Below are 20,221 nucleotides of genomic sequence, written 5' to 3'. Positions count from 1 at the left end.
CTTCCAAGTAACAGACCTCCAGTACCATAGAGAGGACAATAAGGAGAACCGACCTCAGGGTATTAGTCCTCCAAGACCATAGAGGAGACAGAAGATCAGAAGTGCACACGCGCAGCACTGAACCTGGTATGCGCGTGCGCACGAGAAGCAGAGGCCGGGAGCGAGCGCGGAGAAAGAGACGCTGACTGGGGAGGCGGCAGCAATGGTATGACATTAGTCACCTACAGAATAACCTTCAGAGGGTGAATTATGGGTATAGTTTAACATTTGGAATTAATAAAGTTTAGTTTTATACTTTTGTCAGCAAACATGAGGAATGACAAGAGGCAACCCATTTAAGAAGATTCAATTTTGGTTAAAACTATTCCAACATTATGAACATAAAAAAGGCTTCTCCCCTATGTGATGTCTCTGATGTTTTTTAACAGTTGATTTCCAAGTAAAATATTTCCCACATTAGGAAAATGTAAAAAGCTTCTCCCCTGTGTGACTGCTCTGATGTCTAACAAGAAGCACTTTCCATTTAAAACATTTCCCACATTCTGAACAGGAAAAAGGCTTCTCCCCTGTGTGAGTTCTCTGGTGACTAATAAGTTGCACTTTCCATTTAAAACATTTCCCACATTCTGAACAGGAAAAAGGCTTCTTCCCTATGTGATTTACCTGGTGTCTAACAAGATCTGGTTTCCAGTTAAAACATTTCCCACATTCTGAACAGGAAAAAGGCTTCTTCCCTATGTGATTTACCTGGTGTCTAACAAGATCTGATTTCCATTTAAAACATTTCCGACATTCTGAACATGAAAAAGGCTTCTCCCCTGTGTGAGTTCTTTGGTGTCTAACAAAACTCCCTTTCTGGGTAAAACATTTCCCACATTCTGAACAGGAAAAAGGCTTATCCCCTGTGTGAGTTCTCTGGTGACTAACCAATTCTGATTTCTGAGTAAAACATTTCCCACATTCTGAACAGGAAAAAGGCTTCTCCCCTGTGTGAGTTCTATGGTGATTAACCAAATCTGATTTCCGGTTAAAACATTTCCCACATTCTGAACAGGAAAAAGGCTTCTCCCCTGTGTGAGTTCTCTGGTGACTAATAAGTTGCACTTTCCGTTTAAAACATTTCCCACATTCTGAACAGGAAAAAGGCTTCTCCCCTGTGTGATTTTTCTGGTGACTAACAAGATCTGATTTCCGGTTAAAATATTTCCCACATTCTAAACAGGAAAAAGGCTTCTCCCCTGTGTGATTTCTCTGGTGACTAACAAGATTTGATTTCCGGGTAAAACATTTCCCACATTCTGAACAGGAAAAAGGCTTCTCCCCTGTGTGAGTTCTATTGTGATTAACCAATTGTGATTTCCATTTAAAACATTTCCCACATTCTGAACAGGAAAAAGGCTTCTCCCCTGTGTGAGTTCTCTGGTGACTAACAAGATCTGATTTCCGTTTAAAACATTTCCCACATTCTGAACAGGAAAAAGGCTTCTCCCCTGTGTGAGTTCTCTGGTGACTAATAAGTTTCACTTTCCATTTAAAAGATTTCCCACATTCTGAACATGAAAAAAGCTTCTCCCCTGTATGAGTTCTCTGATGACGAACAAGAAGCACTTTCCTTTTAAAACATTTCCTACATTCTGAACAGGAAAAAGGCTTCTCCCCTGTGTGAGATATTTGGTGTCTAACAAGATGCCATTTCTGGGTAAAACATTTCCCACATTCTGAACATGAAAACGGCATCTCCCCTGTGTGAGTTCTATGGTGATTAACCAAATCTGATTTCCATTTAAAACATTTCCCACATTCTGAACATGAAAAAGGCTTCTCCCCTGTGTGAATTATTTGGTGTCTAACAAGATTCCATTTCTGGTGAAAACATTTCCCACATACTGTACATGAAAAAGGCTTCTCTCCTGTGTGAGTTGTTTGGTGTCTAACAAGATGCCATTTCTGGTTAAAACATTTCTCACATTCTGAACATGAAAATGACTCCTTTGCTTTAGGAGCAGTTTGTTTTTGAATGCCTCTTTTGTGACTTTGATTTTCCTTAGTAGTCAGTAATGAATCAGAAGATGGGACCTGTTTCATAGGATCAGATGACAGGTCTTTGCTGTGAATGAACGATGATGATATATCTGAAGTAATGGCATTCACTTCAGTTTTATCTTGCAGGATCTCAAGGTCATCAGATTTAAAAATTGAAGATGTGAGCTGTCCCTCTGATCTCCTGGTACAGACATCTGCTAAGATAAAAAAAAAATGTTAATAAAATATCCTTGAGTTTTATATTTTTGAACATTTCTACTTAAACTGTCCATAAAAATGGCAAGCTATGTAAAAAACTTGAATTATTTACCAAGACAATGACAGTCTAAGGGTACTGTCACACAGTGGCACTTTGGTCGCTACAACGGCACGATCCGTGACGTTGCAGCGTCGCTTAATTATCGCTCCAGCGTCGTAGACTGCGGTCACACTTTGCAATGCACGGCGCTGGAGCGATAATTTCATGACGTAGTTGCGATGTAGAAGTCATATGGGACATTGGGAATATCGTGCACACCTTTGTTACACGCTGCGATCATGCCGCCACAGCGGGACACTTGACGACGAGATAAAGTTTCAAACGATCCGCTACGACGCACGATTCTCAGCGGGGTCCCTGATCGCAGTAGCGTGTCAGACACAGCGAGACCGTAACTATATCGCTGGAACGTCACGGATCGTGCCGTTGTAGCGACCAAAGTGCCACTGTGTGACAGTACCCTAAAAGAAAACCTTGTTGGATGAGCCAGTAGTGCTTGGTGATCAGCTGTTTGTTCATTCTGCCTCCCAAATATCGAATAAAAAGAAACCAATCAATGTTATGCAGGCGAAAATAATACCAATTCTCATCTCACAAAAAACAAGTCCCCACTTAGGTCCATCATCTGTCAATGGAAAAACAGAGGTACCCACACCACTAGTGGCTCAAAAGGCTGTTAAAAAGCAATAGGGTTTATATAAACCAATCCAGCAAAATCCGCTCTCACTTCTGAGTCTTGCAGTGTGCTCAAACAACATTTAGGATCCCTGTGTTTACCAATATTATAGTGAGAAAAATCCACTTAATTTACGGTGTGTGTCTCCTGGAGCGCAATCTGGGCATTATGTGCTGGGTAGTGTTGAGCGAGTATACTCGTTGCTCAGGTTTTCCAGAGCACGCTCGGGTGGTCTACGAGTATTTGTTAGTGCTCGGAAATTTCGTTTTCATCGTCCGCAGCTAAATGATTTACAGCTTGATTACATGTGGGGATTCCCTAGCAACCAGGCAACCCCCTCATGCACTAAGCCTGGATAACAGCCATAAATCATTCACCTGCGTCAACAAAACCTAAATCTCTGAACACTAACAAATACTCAGAGACCACCCGAGCGTGCTCTGGAAAACCCGAGCAACGAATATACTTGCTCATAACTAGTGCTGGGTAATAAAATGGCAAATGTGTAATTTTCACTCTCCAACATCCACTTTGTGCTAATTTCCAGAAAGTGGCTGTGGAGTCAAAATATTCATTCCACCTACATACGTGGTCAAAATTGTTGGTACCCCTCGCTTAATGACAGAAAAACCCACAATGGTCACAGAAATAACTTGAATCTGACAAAAGTAATAATAAATCAAAAATCTATGAAAATTAACAAATGAAAGTCAGACATTGTTTTTCAACCATGCCCCCACAGAATTAAAAAAAATAAATAAAACTCATGAAATAGAGTGTTACAAGTGCTGCTCGCAACAGCTGTGTCAGTCAGCGATCTTGTTATAAAAGTAAAAAAAAAACAGATAAGGCAGGTTAGGGTTAGTGTTATAGTTAGGGGTAGTGTTGAGGGTAAAGTTAGGGTTACTGTTAGGGTAAAGTTAGTGTTACTATTAGGCTAAAGTTAGGGTTACTGTTAGGCTAAAGATAGGGTTAGTGATACTATAAGGCCATGTGCACACGTTCAGGATTGTTAGCGTTTTTTTCGCGTTTTTTCGCTATAAAAACGTGATAAAAACGCGAAAAAAAACGCTTACATAAGCCTCCTATTATTTACAGGGTATTCCGCATTTTTGGTGCAAATGTTGCGATTTTTTCCGCGAAAAAATCGCATAGCGGAAAAAAAAGCAACATGTTCATTAAAAATGCGGAATTGCAGGGATTCCGCACACCTAGGGGTCCATTGATCTGCTTACTTCCCGCACGGGGCTGTGCACACCATGCGGGAAGTAAGCAGATTATGTGCGGTTGGTACCCAGGGTGGAGGAGAGGAGACTCTCCTCCACGCACTGGGCACCATATAAGTGGTCAAAAAATAAGAAATAAAATAATAAACAGTCCTATACTCACCCTCGATGTCTTGCCGCCTCCTCGCACGCTGCCGTTCGGTTTCTGTACCTGGTGTGCGCTGAAGGACCTCGCCGAATGACGTCACTGTCCTGTGATTGGTCGTGAGCGGTCATGTGACCGCTCACGTGACCGTGACGTCACGGGAGGTCCTGTGCGCACAGACCAGCTATACGGAACGGACGCCGGTGAGATGTCTGGGTGAGTATAAGCATTTTTTTATTTTTTTTATTATTTTTAAACATTCTATCTTTTACTATAGATGCTGCATAGGCAGCATCTATAGTAAAAAGTTGGTCACACTTGTCAAACGCTATGTTTGACAAGTGTGACCAACCTGTCAGTCAGTTTTCCAAGCGATGCTACAGATCGCAGGGAAAACTTTAGCATTCTGCAAGCTAATTACGCTTGCAGAATGCTAAAAAAACGCGAAAAAAACGGAAAAAAAACGCAAAAAAAAAAATGCGGATTTCTTGCAGAAAATTTCCGGTTTTCTTCAGGAATTTTCTGCAAGAAATCCGCAACGTGTGCACATACCCTTAGGGTTAGGGTTACTGTTAGGCTAAGGTTAGGGTTACTGTTAGGGTTAAGGATACTGTTAGGCTAAAGTTAGGGTTACTGTTAGGGTTAGGGTTGCTGTTAGGGTTACTGTAAGTCTAAAGCTAGGGTTACGGTTAAGGTTGCTGTTAGGCTAAAGTTAGGGTTACTGTTAGGTTAAAGTGAAGGTTACTGTTAGGCTAAAGTTAGAGTTTATTCTAAAATTAGGGTTAGGCTAAAGAATTAGGCTTTTCTCAATTGTATCCCCAATAATTTGGTCACCTCAGTCACGTCACGTCAGTCAGTGTTTTCTATTTCCGGAAAAAAATAAATAAAAACGAGTAAAATGGCCCATCAGTATTATAGTGCAGAGGAGGTTTATGCATGTTTATGTCCTGAAAGTGCAGTGCCAGATGGCGATATGGATTTCGAGGACTTTGGCAGCAAAGTCAATCCTCGCACACAAGGACCAGTACAACAAGAAGGACAAATAGCGCTTCTGAAGAAATGTCTGCAACTCAGGGAACAATGCCCAGTACTAGTGCTGTCCCTAGTGCTCGTGAATTGGTGCACATCAATTTCCAAGGGGCTTTGCATTTTGATGTAGCATTTCCCAGATGGGAGACTTTGGATTCTGCTACTCCATTCATCCCTAATTTTAATGCCATTCCTGGTATAAATGTGGAGGTGGAAAATTTTGGGCCAGTTCATTTTTTTATTTTTTTTCTGACAGATAGCTTGCTAGAGCATATTATCCTACAAACAAATTCATATACTGTATGTCCCAATTCATCAGCCAGAATCCACGATCCTATTATGCTAGGTCAAATTTATGGACACCAACTAATGTCCTAGAAATGAAAACATTTGTAAGACTTACATTAGCTATGGGGCTAGTTAACAAAAATTCAGTCCTATTGGTCCAACCACCCTGTTCAAACCACCCCAATGTTTTCTGCCATTCTTCCTAGGACCCATTATGAAATGCTTATGAGATTTTGTCATTTTAACGACAACAATCGATGCCTGCCCGAGATGCCCCAGAACATGACATACTATTCAAAATCAGACTCATCATCAAAGACTTGACAGAAAAGTTATTAAAGCTCTACAACCCAACAGAAAATATTTCCATTAATGAGTCCCTTGTAAAATTCAAAGGAAGACTGCACCTCAAGCAATTTATTCCTTCTAAGAGGGCAAGGTTTGGAATAAAACTCTAAAATGTGTAAGAGTTCAAACGGATACACATCAGCTTTTTGCATTTATGAGGGGAAAGATAGCCAACTAAACCCACCAGGATGCCCTTATCTGGGGACATCTGGAAAAATCGTTTGGAAGCTGATAACTCCATTTTTACAAAAAGGCTACAATCTGTATGTTGACAACTACTATACCAGCATACCCCTATTTAAACGTCGGGTTGAACATAACACGGAGGCAAAAAACGTCAGGGATTTCCACAAACATTGGTCCATGAAAAGTTCTGAAAGGGGCAGTCAGGGGCTCTATGCAATGGAGAGTTGCTAGCCCCTAAGTACAAGGATAAAAAAGATATTTTTATCCTGAGCTCGATGCACACAGATGCCACAAGGGCCACTGCAGATCAACAGGGATCCACTACTCCAAAACCTGTGCCTGTCATTGACTACAACAAATATATGGGGGGCGCGGACCTTGCAGATCAGGTTGTGATAGAAATATATATATCATGTAGATCTCATTTGCATGTATACTCATATATACTCACAGCTAATATATACATTATAATCAATGGCTTAAAATGGCTGACATAAACTGATATAAGGCAGACAGATTGTATGGGGGGTTTTCCAGGCAAAAGCAGAACAACGCCAGATGTATTAAGTGATGATCAGATGTCTCAACTTTGTCCTAGATGCAGAAAGATGCAGAGAGCTACATTTTAGTTGCTTAATCAGCATCCATATGTGCATTAATCACCATATTCCATATATATTTAGATAACCAATAACAGAGGAGCTAGACAATATGGTAATTAACTAACCACCCCTTTCTATATGCAATTATAAAACTATGTATGTATAATAAATCATCAGTATTGATGGAATGCTTTTCTGTCACAATGGTGTACAGTCCATTCTTGATGAGCGCTCAAAATACTCAGTCTTATTGGGAACGGCCGCAGCACACACTGGGATAGATTTATCCAAAGCAAATTTCCATAACATCTGGCGTCTGCTCGCGGGGCGTGGACGAAACACACGGGGACCCTGCTGACCGGAGAGACGGAGGTGTTTGCCACGACCTTAGCTTACGGGACGGAGACTGCGCAGCTCCATAAGTAAGGTAAGAAAATGTTATCATCTTACTTGAAAGTCCCCTGTACCCAGTCCGGGTCTATACCTCTTGCTGGTCAGGTGTGGTCACCACTGCATTCCCAGGTAGTGTAAAAAGTCCAAGCCCATATCCAAACCCTGGGATATAAGTCAAGGTGTCTGCTATGTGCCGTGTATGTGTTCTGTGTTTGTGTAAGATCTGGGAGAAAGTTGGAACGGTGACTGTTTTGCTTGTGGTTGCTGGGTAACAGACCGCAGGAGGTCAAATTGCTTGATAAGTTATTGCAGGATTCCCATGCATAGGAGGGACAGGTAGTCCCGGGGCAGGTGGTCCCAGGCTCCAGGCTCAGGTAGTGTTAACTTAGAGGGCTACTGCAGATTCCCGTAGTGCCGGCAAGCCAGTCAGGACGACCGGACCGGGATGGTAGATTTCCCGCTTGTGTTTCTCACTCAGGCGGTCCGGGCACAGGTGTGCCCAGTGCGATTGGCAGTAGTCTGTTCCCAGAGTAACCTGCACGTGTCACAGAATAATAAAAAGGCATCGGTTTCTCCGGGACGTCTGTATCTGTTCTGTTCATGTCACGTATTGCTGCTTTAAATGCATACAATTGTATAGAGAAGGGTTTTTTTTCCTTCCCCTTCTGCTGTAGCAAAGATATATGCATTGTAAATCAGACTGTCACAACTGTTTTTGCAAAGTTTCCTGTTTCTGCATTCTGAGTAGTGCTACAGTGTAGCCATTTTTTTGAAGAAGTGAAACTATGTTATCTATCATTTTTGCTGTGACATACTTGTTTTCAGATACATGATTTTAGTGACATTAGATACAGCAGCATAAGAAAAGGGGAAGTGTGTTATGATCCTTAGTGGTTGAGGATCACAAATTACTCCAGCTAAGAAACTAAACATAGGACAAGCTCTAGGGAGGTGGCAAACTGGACTGACCGCAAATCTGAACCTATCCAAACACACTAGAGGTAGCCGGTGAACGTGCCTAAAAATCCTAGACGTCTCGAGCCAGCCTGAGGAACTAACTACCCCTAGAGAGAAAGAAAGACCTCTCTTGCCTCCAGAGAAATAATTCCCAAAGATATAGAAGCCCCCAACAAATATTAACGGTGAGGTAAGAGGAAGGCACATACACAGGGGTGAAAACAGATTCAGCAAATGAGGCCCACTAATACTAGATAGCAGAAAATAGCAAAGGGGTCTCTGCGGTCAGTAAAAAACCCTTACAAAATATCCACACTGAGATTTCAAGAACCCCCACACCAACTAACGGTGTGGGGGGAGAAACTCAGTCCCCTAGAGCAAACCAGCAAGCGAGAAAATCACATTTTAGCAAGCTGGACAAAAAACATGATGAATGCTGATAACAAACAAAAACTTAGCTTGTCTTGGAGAGACTGGGAGCAAGGTAGTCACAAGGAATCTGAAGAGCACTGAATACATTGATAGCAGGAAAGGAACTGAATATCCAGGTGAGCTAAATAGGAAACCAACCAAGGATAACGAACCAGCTGATGCAGCCAACATGCAGAAATACAACACTACACAGTACCGCTTTTGACCACTGGAGGGAACCCAAAAATAGAGTTCACAACAGTACCCCCCCAAGAGGAGGGGTCACCGAACCCTCATCAAGACCCCCAGGGCGATCAGGATGAGCAGCGTGGAAGACACGAACCAAATCGGCCGCATGAACATCAGAGGCGACAACCAAGGAATTATCCTCCTGACCATAGCCCTTCCACTTAACCAAATACTGAAGCCTCCGTCTAGAGATACGAGAATCCAAAATCTTCTCCACCACATACTCCAATTCGCCCTCGACCATCACCGGAGCAGGAGGCTCAACAGAAGGAACCACAGGCACCACATACCTCCGCAACAAAGACCTATGGAACACATTATGAATGGCAAACGATGCTGGGAGATCCAAACGAAAAGACACCGGGTTAAGGATTTCCAAGATCTTATAACGACCGATGAAGCAAGGCTTGAACTTAGGAGAGGAGACCTTCATAGGAACATACCGAGAAGACATCCATACCAAATCCCCAACACGAAGTCGGGGACCCACACCGCGGCGGCGGTTGGCAAAGCGCTGAGCCTTCTCCTGTGACAACCTCAAATTGTCCACCACATGGTTCCAATTCTGCTGCAACCTATCCACCACAGAATCCACCCCAGGACAGTCAGAAGACTCAACCTGACCCGAGGAAAAACGAGGATGGAAACCAGAATTGCAGAAAAAAGGCGAAACCAAGGTAGCAGAACTAGCCCGATTATTAAGGGCAAACTCGGCCAACGGCAAAAAAGTCACCCAATCATCCTGATCAGCAGAAACAAAACATCTCAAATAAGTTTCCAACGTCTGATTAGTTCGCTCGGTTTGGCCATTAGTCTGAGGATGGAAGGCCGACGAAAAAGACAAATCAATGCCCATCTTAGCACAAAAAGTCCGCCAAAACCTGGACACAAACTGGGATCCTCTATCAGACACAATATTTTCAGGAATGCCGTGCAAGCGAACCACATTCTGAAAAAATAGAGGAACCAAATCGGAGGAGGAAGGCAACTTAGGCAAGGGCACCAAGTGGACCATCTTGGAAAAACGATCACACACCACCCAGATGACAGACATTTTCTGAGATACTGGAAGATCCGAAATAAAATCCATGGAAATGTGCATCCAAGGCCTTTTCGGGACAGGCAAAGGCAAAAGCAAACCGCTGGCACGAGAACAGCAAGGCTTAGCCCGAGCACAAATCCCACAAGACTGCACAAAGGAACGCACATCCCGCGACAAGGAAGGCCACCAGAAGGACCTAGCCACCAAATCTCTGGTACCAAAAATCCCAGGATGACCCGCCAACACCGAATAATGAACCTCGGAAATAACTCTGCTGGTCCATCTATCCGGGACAAACAATCTCTCTGGTGGACAACGGTCAGGTCTATCCGCCTGAAATTTCTGCAGTACTCGTTGCAAATCTGGGGAAATGGCAGACAAAATCACTCCCACTCTGAGAATACCAGCCGGCTCAGCAACTCCCGGAGAGTCAGGCACAAAACTCCTAGAAAGTGCATCAGCTTTCACGTTCTTCGAACCAGGCAGGTATGAGACCACGAAGTTGAAACGGGAGAAAAACAACGACCAACGAGCCTGTCTAGGATTCAGGCGCTTGGCAGATTCGAGGTAAATCAGATTTTTGTGATCAGTCAAGGCCACCACACGATGTTTAGCTCCCTCGAGCCAATGTCGCCACTCCTCAAATGCCCACTTCATAGCCAACAACTCCCGATTACCAACATCATAATTCCGCTCGGCAGGCGAAAATTTTCTTGAAAAGAAAGCACATGGCTTCATCACAGAGCCATCAGAGCTTCTCTGCGACAAAACAGCCCCTGCTCCAATCTCAGAAACATCAACCTCGACCTGGAAGGGGAGAGAGACATCTGGCTGACACAAGACTGGAGCTGAAGAAAACCGGAGCTTCAGCTCCCGAAAGGCCTCCACGGCCGCAGGAGACCAATTAGTCACATCAGAACCCTTCTTGGTCAAATCCGTCAAAGGTTTAACCACGCTAGAAAAATTTGCGATGAAACGACGGTAAAAATTAGCAAAACCCAAGAACTTCTGAAGACTCTTAACAGACGTGGGCTGAGTCCAGTCATGAATAGCCTGGACCTTGACTGGGTCCATCTCCACAGTAGAAGGAGAAAAAATAAAACCTAAAGGAAACCTTCTGTACTCCGAAGAGGCATTTTGAGCCCTTCACAAATAAAGCATTAGCACGCAGGACCTGAAACACCATCCTGACCTGCTTCACATGGGACTCCCAATCATCAGAAAAGACCAAAATGTCATCCAGATAAACAATCATAAATTTATCCAGATATTCTCGGAAGATGTCATGCATGAAGGACTGAAACACAGAAGGAGCATTAGAGAGTCCAAAAGGCATCACCAAGTACTCAAAATAGCCTTCGGGCGTATTAAATGCTGTTTTTTCCATTCATCTCCCTGCTTAATGCGCACAAGGTTATACGAACCACGGAGATCTATCTTGGTGAACCAACTGGCACCCTTAATCCGAGCAAACAAATCAGACAATAGTGGCAAAGGATACTGAAATTTGACTGTGATTTTATTCAGAAGACGATAATCTATACAAGGTCTCAAAGAACCGTCTTTCTTGGCCACAAAAAAAAATCCTGCACAAAGAGGGGAAGAGGATGGGCGAATGTGTCCCTTCTCCAAAGACTCCTTTACATAACTCCGCATCGCGGCATGCTCTGGTATAGACAAATTAAAAAGTCGTCCCTTAGGGAATTTACTACCAGGAATTAAATTTATAGCACAGTCACAATCCCTATGAGGGGGCAGGGCACTGGACCTGGGCTCATCAAATACATCTTGATAGTCAGACAAAAACTCAGGGACCTCAGAAGGAGTGGAAGAAGCAATAGACACCAACGGAGTATCGCCATGAATTCCCTGACAACCCCAACTTGACACCGACATAGCTTTCCAATCTAAAACTGGATTATGAGCCTGCAGCCATGGCAGACCCAAAACGACAACATCATGCAAATTATGCAGAACAAGAAAGCGAATCACCTCCTGATGTACGGGAGTCATGCACATTGTCATTTGTGTCCAATACTGAGGTTTATTCTCAGCCAATGGCATAGCATCAATTCCCCTCAGAGGAATAGGAAATTCCAAAGTCTCCAGGACAAAACCACAGCGCCTGACAAACGACAAATCCATCAGATTCAGGGCAGCACCCGAATCCACAAAAGCCATAACCGAGTAGGACGACAAAGAACAAATCAAAGTAACAGACAAAATAAATTTAGGCTGTATAGTACCAATGGTGACAGGTTTAGTGATTTTTTTTAAACGTTTAGAGCATGCTGAGATAACATGAGTAGAATCACCACAGTAAAAACACAACCCATTTTGACGTCTATGACTTTGTCGCTCAATTCTGGTCAGAGTTCGGTCACATTGCATAGACTCAGGTCTCTGTTCAGAAAATACCGCCAAAGGATGAGCAGATTTGCGCTCCCGCAAACGCCGATCAACCTGAATGGCTAAAGCCCACCATAACATTCTTAATGGCTTCAGAAAGACCTTCTCTGAAATTTGCAGCCAGGGCACACTCATTCCATTGAGTAAGCACCGACCATTTCCGAAATTTTTGACAATACACCTCTGCGTCATCCTGACCTTGAGAAATAGCCAGCAACGCTTTTTCTGCCTGATTCTCAAGATTAGGCTCCTCATAAAGCAGTCCAAGAGCCAGAAAAAATGCATCTACATTAAGCAATGCAGGATCTCCTGGCGCCAGAGAGAAAGCCCAATCCTGAGGGTCGCCACGCAACAAGGAGATAACAATTTTAACTTGCTGAGCGGAATCACCAGAGGAACGAGGTCTCAGAGATAGAAATAACTTACAATTATTCTTAAAATTCATAAACTTAGATCTATCTCCAGAAAACAACTCAGGAATGGGTATCTTTGGTTCTGACATAGGGCTATGAATAACAAAATCCTGAATACTTTGCACCCATGCAGTAAGATGATCAACACTAGAATTCAGAGTCTGAATGTTCATGTCTGCAGCTGAGCTGAAAACCACCCAGAGTTCAAGGGGATGAAAGAAGCTAAACAGACTGCAGCAAAGGAAAAGCGGGAGGAGGAGAAAAAAAAAATGTACTCAGGTCTTCTTTTTATCCCACTTCAGCGATGCATTAAACACTTTTTGGCCTGCTATACTGTTATGATCCTTAGTGGTTGAGGATCACAAATTACTCCAGCTAAGAAACTAAACATAGGACAAGCTCTAGGGAGGTGGTAAACTGGACTGACCGCAAATCTGAACCTATCCAAACACACTAGAGGTAGCCGGTGAACGTGCCTAAAAATCCTAGACGTCTCGAGCCAGCCTGAGGAACTAACTACCCCTAGAGAGAAAGAAAGACCTCTCTTGCCTCCAGAGAAATAATTCCCAAAGATATAGAAGCCCCCAACAAATATTAACGGTGAGGTAAGAGGAAGGCACATACACAGGGGTGAAAACAGATACAGCAAATGAGGCCCACTAATACTAGATAGCAGAAAATAGCAAAGGGGTCTATGCGGTCAGTAAAAAACCCTTACAAAATATCCACACTGAGATTTCAAGAACCCCCACACCAACTAACGGTGTGGGGGGAGAAACTCAGTCCCCTAGAGCAAACCAGCAAGCGAGAAAATCACATTTTAGCAAGCTGGACAAAAAACATGATGAATGCTGATAACAAACAAAAACTTAGCTTGTCTTGGAGAGACTGGGAGCAAGGTAGTCACAAGGAATCTGAAGAGCACTGAATACATTGATAGCAGGCAAGGAACTGAATATCCAGGTGAGCTAAATAGGAAACCAACCAAGGATAACGAACCAGCTGATGCAGCCAACCTGCAGAAAGACAACACTACACAGTACCGCTTGTGACCACTAGAGGGAGCCCAAAAATAGAGTTCACAACAGAAGTGTGTGTGTCTGACTGCTTTTGAGCACAGAGGAAAAAAAAAAAAAAGAAGCCGTTTTAACTTTTTACTCTTTTGAAGGCTTCCTTCTGTCTTTTTACATTTTAAAGTTTTTTTTTAAGTTTTTTTTTTTAGATTTTGCCAAAGTTTTTCCTTCTGTATCAAAATTTTAAGTTTTTGGTTGTGTGCCAAGTTTTTTTGATGGTTCTCCTTCCTTTGGTTACAACTCCTTGCACCAACTTTTTTCTTTTTTGTGTTTTTTATACACCAATTTTTTTGAAGTTTTTGTTGTTGTCTTTTTTTATTTTTCCTTTCGCAAAGGGAAATAAGGAGGCCAAGCAACAGGAGGGTCTTTTACTTCCTGATAAGAAAATGGCCCCCAGATAGTGGCAGAACACGAAGGTGTTAAGTATGTGAAGAATTTTAGAAGGCATAAAGTATGTGAAAGCCATCAGAATGGCAGACTTCAAGCTGCGGATTGGCATGATGTAGAAAGCAAAATAAGGGAAGGTAGCTGATGTTAAATTGCTGAATACTAATACATGGTATGAAGTGGCAGCAGAGCTTACATCGTTTAGGTGGTACAGAAAGATATGTGAGCAAACCAGGAAGTGATTTTTATGTGTATCAAATGGGGAAAGGTATTAAGCCATCAGCGCCTCCCCATATATTAGACATGTGCAGTCTGCTCTCAACAGAGTCCATAGTATAGGGAGTTTTTGCTCAATATGTGGTGCGCCCCAACCCTCCCTACAGAGAGAAGGTATCATTATTCTAACTATGCCCTAAGAGACTGCACAGAGGGGAGAGGAATTCTCTCTATCCTCCTTTTTCTCTGTCACTCTTTCTCTCCTCCTTCCTCTCTCTCACTCTCCTTTCTTCTCCTTTTTCTCCACACTTTTCTCTTCTCTCTCCCTCTCTCGGCTCTACACCTCTACTCCTCCTTCTCCTTCTTCTCCACACCTCTTTCCTCCTTCACTCACCCTCCTTCTCTCCACACCTATCTCCACACCCTCCAACCACACCTATCTCCTCCTGCTCTTCCTTCACACCCATCTCCACCCCTCTCTTCTCCTCCTTCTCTCTCTCTTCCACACCTCCCATCTTCTCCTCCCTCTGTTCCTTTTTTTCACTCCTCACCTCCTCCTCCTATACACCTTTCATCAACCCCTCCTCCTTCTTCATCTCCTCCTTCTTCTCTGCCCCATATATCTCCTGTTTCACACTCTTCTTTTTCTTTGTTGCCGGCTGGGCCAACGCCCAATTCAAACAATGTGGTGCTTACAGCACAAGGCACCCCTTCTATGTCCCTGGCACAGTCCAGCCATTGCCAGTTGTGATATCGGGGGAAGGAGAAAATCCCCCTACACACAATGCAGTAGGCAACCCCCAGACACATCAGGCAGCAGACAGCTCAGCCCTGGGTGCAGAGGGGGGAGGACTGACATCACCATCTGCTGATAATGTACAACTTCAGCACCGGTCAGAGCTGCCTACATTAACACCAACATAGAACTATAAGCCTATGCTTCAGCAAGGGGGGTGACATCCTCACACAAAAAGGCAACTTCTAAGTCCAAAAATCAGCCAGTGTATGACCCCAGCACACGCTATCACAACTATTCCTCTGATGAAGATGGGGAGGCAACATCATACATGCTGCCTAGTACTAGGAAAAGAAACCACAGGCACCAAGAATGCAGGGGCAGATAGAGGCACCACCATTACATTATGTGCACTTCACACCAAGTCTGGTGACCAGCATTCTCAACAATCTTCCAGACCCAGGGATGCATCCCATGCCATTTTACCGAAGAATGTAGCAGAACCAGTGAAATATATAGCCACCTGGAATGATCTCTGGGCCATAAATGGAAATAAAAAGCAGGTGATGCACTCTGGCCAATCATGAAGGAACAATTCAAACTTCCAGCAGAATTAGATGTACATGCTTGGGAGTCAGGGCCACAGCTAATTGAACAGCTCAGAGAGTGGGTCAAAGGCAGATTGGCAGGACAAGCCCTCAGCTTACATGACATGAGCCAAGACAAGACAGAGTCTGTAAAGAAGTTTCATGGCAGAGTAATGCAAGTATTCCAAGACTTGGACTTCACCATTCATGACCAGATACACAGGCAAATGTTGGCACACGCCTTTGTGCATGGACTGAGACAGCCAATCAGGAAACCACTGGTAGTGGCTAGGCCCGAGAACAGGTCAATAGCAGTGGACTGACCCAGCAAAACGGGTTATGTGCGCCTAGGAGACTGTTTATTGCCAATTGTCGCCAAAACTGCCGCCATCATAGCACCACAAAGAGCGTGAAGAAGGAAACGGGATCTGCACTGCTGAGAACGCCGGAAGGGGAGCCAGAAGTGAAGACGCTGCAAAGTGCCGAGCGACACACCGGAAGAACCGCTGCAGACTCCGGAGAGGAGAAACCGACCTCAACAAGGTTAGCAATAGGGAGAAGCTATGTCAAACCAGGGGGAAGAAGTGGTGGCAGATGCAGCCGCAGCCCCTGTAATGGCCCAAGACCTCGGGTTGGATGCAGCCGCCGGTTTCATGGAACCCCCGGGCCTCGCCACGGACGCACCTGCAGGCCCCATCTTACCACCAGGCCCCGCAGCTTTAATCAGCAGGCCGGACCCTGCTGCCGCTACAGTGCCCATCATGCCGTTTTCCACAGTAGCCAAAGGGATTGAGTCCCAACCAGGAGTGCAGAAGACGGCCCTTCTCATGGTGACCAATCACCTGGAAGCGCAACCACCCTACGAAGACAGAAGAAGTGTCAAGTGTTACAACTGTGGCAAGTTTGGCCATTTCCGGAACCAGTGCAGAGCACCCATGCAACCCAAGAGTTGGTCCAGAGAAACAGGTCAAGGAAGAAGTACAGAAAGCAGTGAAGAACCCTGTCCATAGGACAGAGGAAAGCAAGCCAGGTCTGCAAGACACTACGCTCCTGACATGTAAAACCCCATCTGCAGGACCAATACCTCAAAATTACCCTCTAAGTGGATGGGGTCAGATCTTTTCTTCTGCACACCGGTGCAGCCAGAAGTGTGATGAGACCTGTGGAACTCCCCGATCCCACCTGCCTATCAGAATCCTCTGTGTCTCGCATGGGCATTGATGGTCAAGTCAGACATTCCCAGCCTACAAAGCATCTGAGTGTGTGCACTCAGCCAGGACACTCTATCCTGTCCCAGTTTGTGGTGTCAGGGACCAGCCACTCAACCTGCTGGGAGCGGACCTACTGCAGAAGCTGAAGGCAACCACAGTGTTCCAGGAAGATGGGACCGTGACACTTTCTTCATCCCTGACGCAAGAAGAACCATGCTGGCAGCCCTACAAGAACCTCAAACAACCGACGGAGGCCTACCCAAGGAGGTACTGGACGTAGTACCAGAAAGTTTATGGTCTAAGGGACCTCAGGACGTGGGAAAACCTCAAGTTGCCCAGTACGGGAGTCACTCAAGCCAGGTACTCCGTACCCTCGTAAGGCCCAGTATCCCCTGTCCATCGCCTAGAGTCAAGATGCCTCTGACCAACTGAAGGTCTACTTGGAAATAGGGGTCGTTATCCCCTGCACGTCGCATTGCAATACCCCGCTTTTCCCGGTCAAGAAAAGAAAAAGACTGTAAAAGGAGAGCCAGCCAAGTTCAAAATGGTACATGACCTGAGAGATGTCAATGACACCACGGTGTTTGAAACTCCAATTGTGCCGAATCCACACACTGCTCTCAAATGTGCCTGCCACAGCAAAAGTGTTCACAGTGACCGACCTGGCTAATGTTTTCTTCAGTGTTACCCTTCACCCAGATGACCAGTACCTGTTTGCCTTAACGCACCAGGGGGGACAGCACACATGGACAGTGATGCCACTGCGGGCCCAGAACAGCCCCTCACAATTCAGCAAAGCAATGTCCACAGTCTTCACCAACTGAGTCACAGAACACGCAGAAGTAACCCTGCTACAATACGTGGACGATCTACTCCTTTGTGAAGTTGACTTTGACATGTGTAAAGCCCATTCCTTGTCTCTCCTACTCTACCTGGCGGAGCAGCACTGCAAGGTCTCAAAGAACAAAGTTCAGTGGTGTCTGAAGCGAGTTGCGTTCCAGGGACACTGTATTGCTTACCAGATGAAACACCTGACAGATGACCGGAAGACCACCGTGGAGAAGATGGTTCCTCCAACAACTCCAAAGGCGCTACAGGCCTTCCTTGGTCTAGTTTCGTATTGCAGAGCCTGGATCCCTGATGCCTCAGTCCTAATGCAGCCTCTGTATGATTGCATCAACGTAACCCCGTTCCTCCTGACGGATGCAGCCTTCAGCTCGTTCAAGAAGTTAAAAGGCTCTGTAGTCTCAGCACCAGCACTAGGCCTACCTGACTACGAGAAGCCATTCCGTCTACCTGATGGAAAAAGAAGGCCTTGTTACTGGAGTCCTGACGCAGCTTCAGGGGGGAAAGCAGAGACCTTTGGGCTACTTTTCAGCTCGCCTGGATCCAGCTGCAAGGGAAGCCCCCTCCTGCATGAGAGCAGCATTTGCAGCACATGCCCTCCTGGACAAGACTGCTGACATCATTCTTGGACATCCATTGGAAATCCTGGCTCCGCATGACATCTCAACAATCCTCAACCAAACAGCCAAAACATCTCTCCACCGCCAGGCATCTTCGCCTCCAGTACTCTCTACTCTTGCCCGACAATGTCACAATCTCCAGATGCACAGCCCTCAGATCAAAATTCTGATCAAAATCTGCATGCTACCTTCCACAAGGACGGATTTGCGCCGGACGGATGACCATGATTGCTTCAGCATCATGCAACAGGAAACAGCAGGACTACCCAAGGTGGCAGAAGAGCCACTGACCAACCCAGAGTTGATCCTCTATGTGGATGTCTCCAGATTTGCAGATGATGAAGGAAGATTCCACACGGGATGTGCAGTGACCAGCACTCAAGAGATCCTGTGGTCCAGAAGTATGCCCCCTAGTCTGTCAGCCCAGGAAGTAGAGCTGACCGTGCTGACGAAGGCCTGCCAGATTGCAGAAGGCAAGACTGCAAACATGTATACCGCTTCTAGGTACTCGCATGCCATAGCACACAATTTTGGACCCATCTGGGCTGCAAGGGACTTCATCACAGCAAGCAGAACAACTGTGAAGCATCATGGAGCCATCAAGGACCTGCTGGACGCACTCCAACTTCCAAAAATGGTGGCAGTACTAAAAGTCAAAGCACATGGAAAATTGAACACAGTAGAGGCACGGGGTAATAACATGGCGGATATGGCAGCCAAAGAAGCAGCCAAAGGAAGACAATATGGAGAAGTGGGAGAGGTCGTAGTGTCGGAAGGCTAATACATGACGACTGAAGACAAGAAACCTGACCAGATGGCGTCCTGGGATCTGCTCAAAAAGCTGCAAGAGCAAGCCCCAAAAGGATAAGAAAGAATGCTGGATGCGGAAGGGAGCAACACATGAAGAAGGAAGGGTATACGCAATGGACTACAAACCCTGTTTACCCCGAAGCATGTACCCTATGGTGGTCCAGTGGGCACATGGGCCCACACACAGATCAAAGACACAGATGAATGATCTGATTGGTGCTTACTGGTTCGCTCCAGGGATCTCCACCCTAACAGCCAAATTCACTAGCAGCCATCTGACCTGCGGCAAATGCAACCCTGGAAGAATGGAGAATGTTCCCACACAACATCTTGCCAGATCACTGTACCCCTTCCAGAGGATTCAGATAGACCACATCCAAATGCCGCCAAGTGGAGGATTCAAATATGCCCTTGTGGTCATGGACGTGTTCTCAGGATGGCCAGAAGTTTTCCCAGTGAGGAACAAGTCAGCAAAGACTACTGCAAAGAAGCTACTCTCAGAGATGAGATATGCAGATATGGGGTCCCAGAAGTGATAGAGAGTGACCAGGGACCCGCATTCACAGCAAATCTCACACGGGAGATCTGGTCAGCAGTAGGGTCAGACTTAGGCCTACGCACTCCCTACAATCCCCAGAGTAGCGAGAAATTGGAAAGACTGAATGGGACACTTAAGTACAAGATGTTGAAAGTTGCCCAAGAGACAAACAAACCATGGCAGGAGACACTCCCAATCACACTATTTAGTGTTAGGCACACTCCCAGAGGTACAGAAAAGCTGTCACCATATGAAATTTTGTTTGGGTCTAGTCCCAGGTTAGGGTTATCCTTTCCCTCAGCAGCTGACTATGCTATATGATACTTTGTCTGCTTATGTAACTGAACTCACCAAGAAACTTGCTAATATCCATTCTCAAGTTTTTTTCTTCATTGCCAGATCCAGATTCAGTATACGGTACGCACTCCCTGAAGCCAGGAGACTGGGTGTTGGTGAAAAAAGTTTGTAAGGAGAACACCACTCAATCCCAGATTTGATGGTCCTGTCCAAGTGCCGCTGAT

At 45.1% G+C, this 20,221-nt stretch overlaps 1 protein-coding gene across 1 annotated transcript in view; it reads right to left on the bottom strand.

Moving 5' to 3' along the window:
- Positions 1 to 257: 257 nt before the first annotated feature.
- LOC143766854 (uncharacterized) overlaps positions 258 to 20,221 on the bottom strand; it is a 61,934-nt gene continuing 41,970 nt past the window's right edge. The window contains exon 11 of the mRNA XM_077254841.1: positions 258 to 2,237. Within this exon, the coding sequence (XP_077110956.1) occupies positions 457 to 2,237 (1,781 nt within the window). The 3' untranslated portion in view covers positions 258 to 456. The remainder of the gene's footprint in view (positions 2,238 to 20,221) is intronic.

Source organism: Ranitomeya variabilis, chromosome 4 (assembly GCF_051348905.1).
Source record: "Ranitomeya variabilis isolate aRanVar5 chromosome 4, aRanVar5.hap1, whole genome shotgun sequence".
NCBI lineage: Eukaryota > Metazoa > Chordata > Amphibia > Anura > Dendrobatidae > Ranitomeya > Ranitomeya variabilis.
Note: the sequence above shows the minus strand (reverse complement) of the source record. Positions and strands in the feature narration are given on the sequence as shown.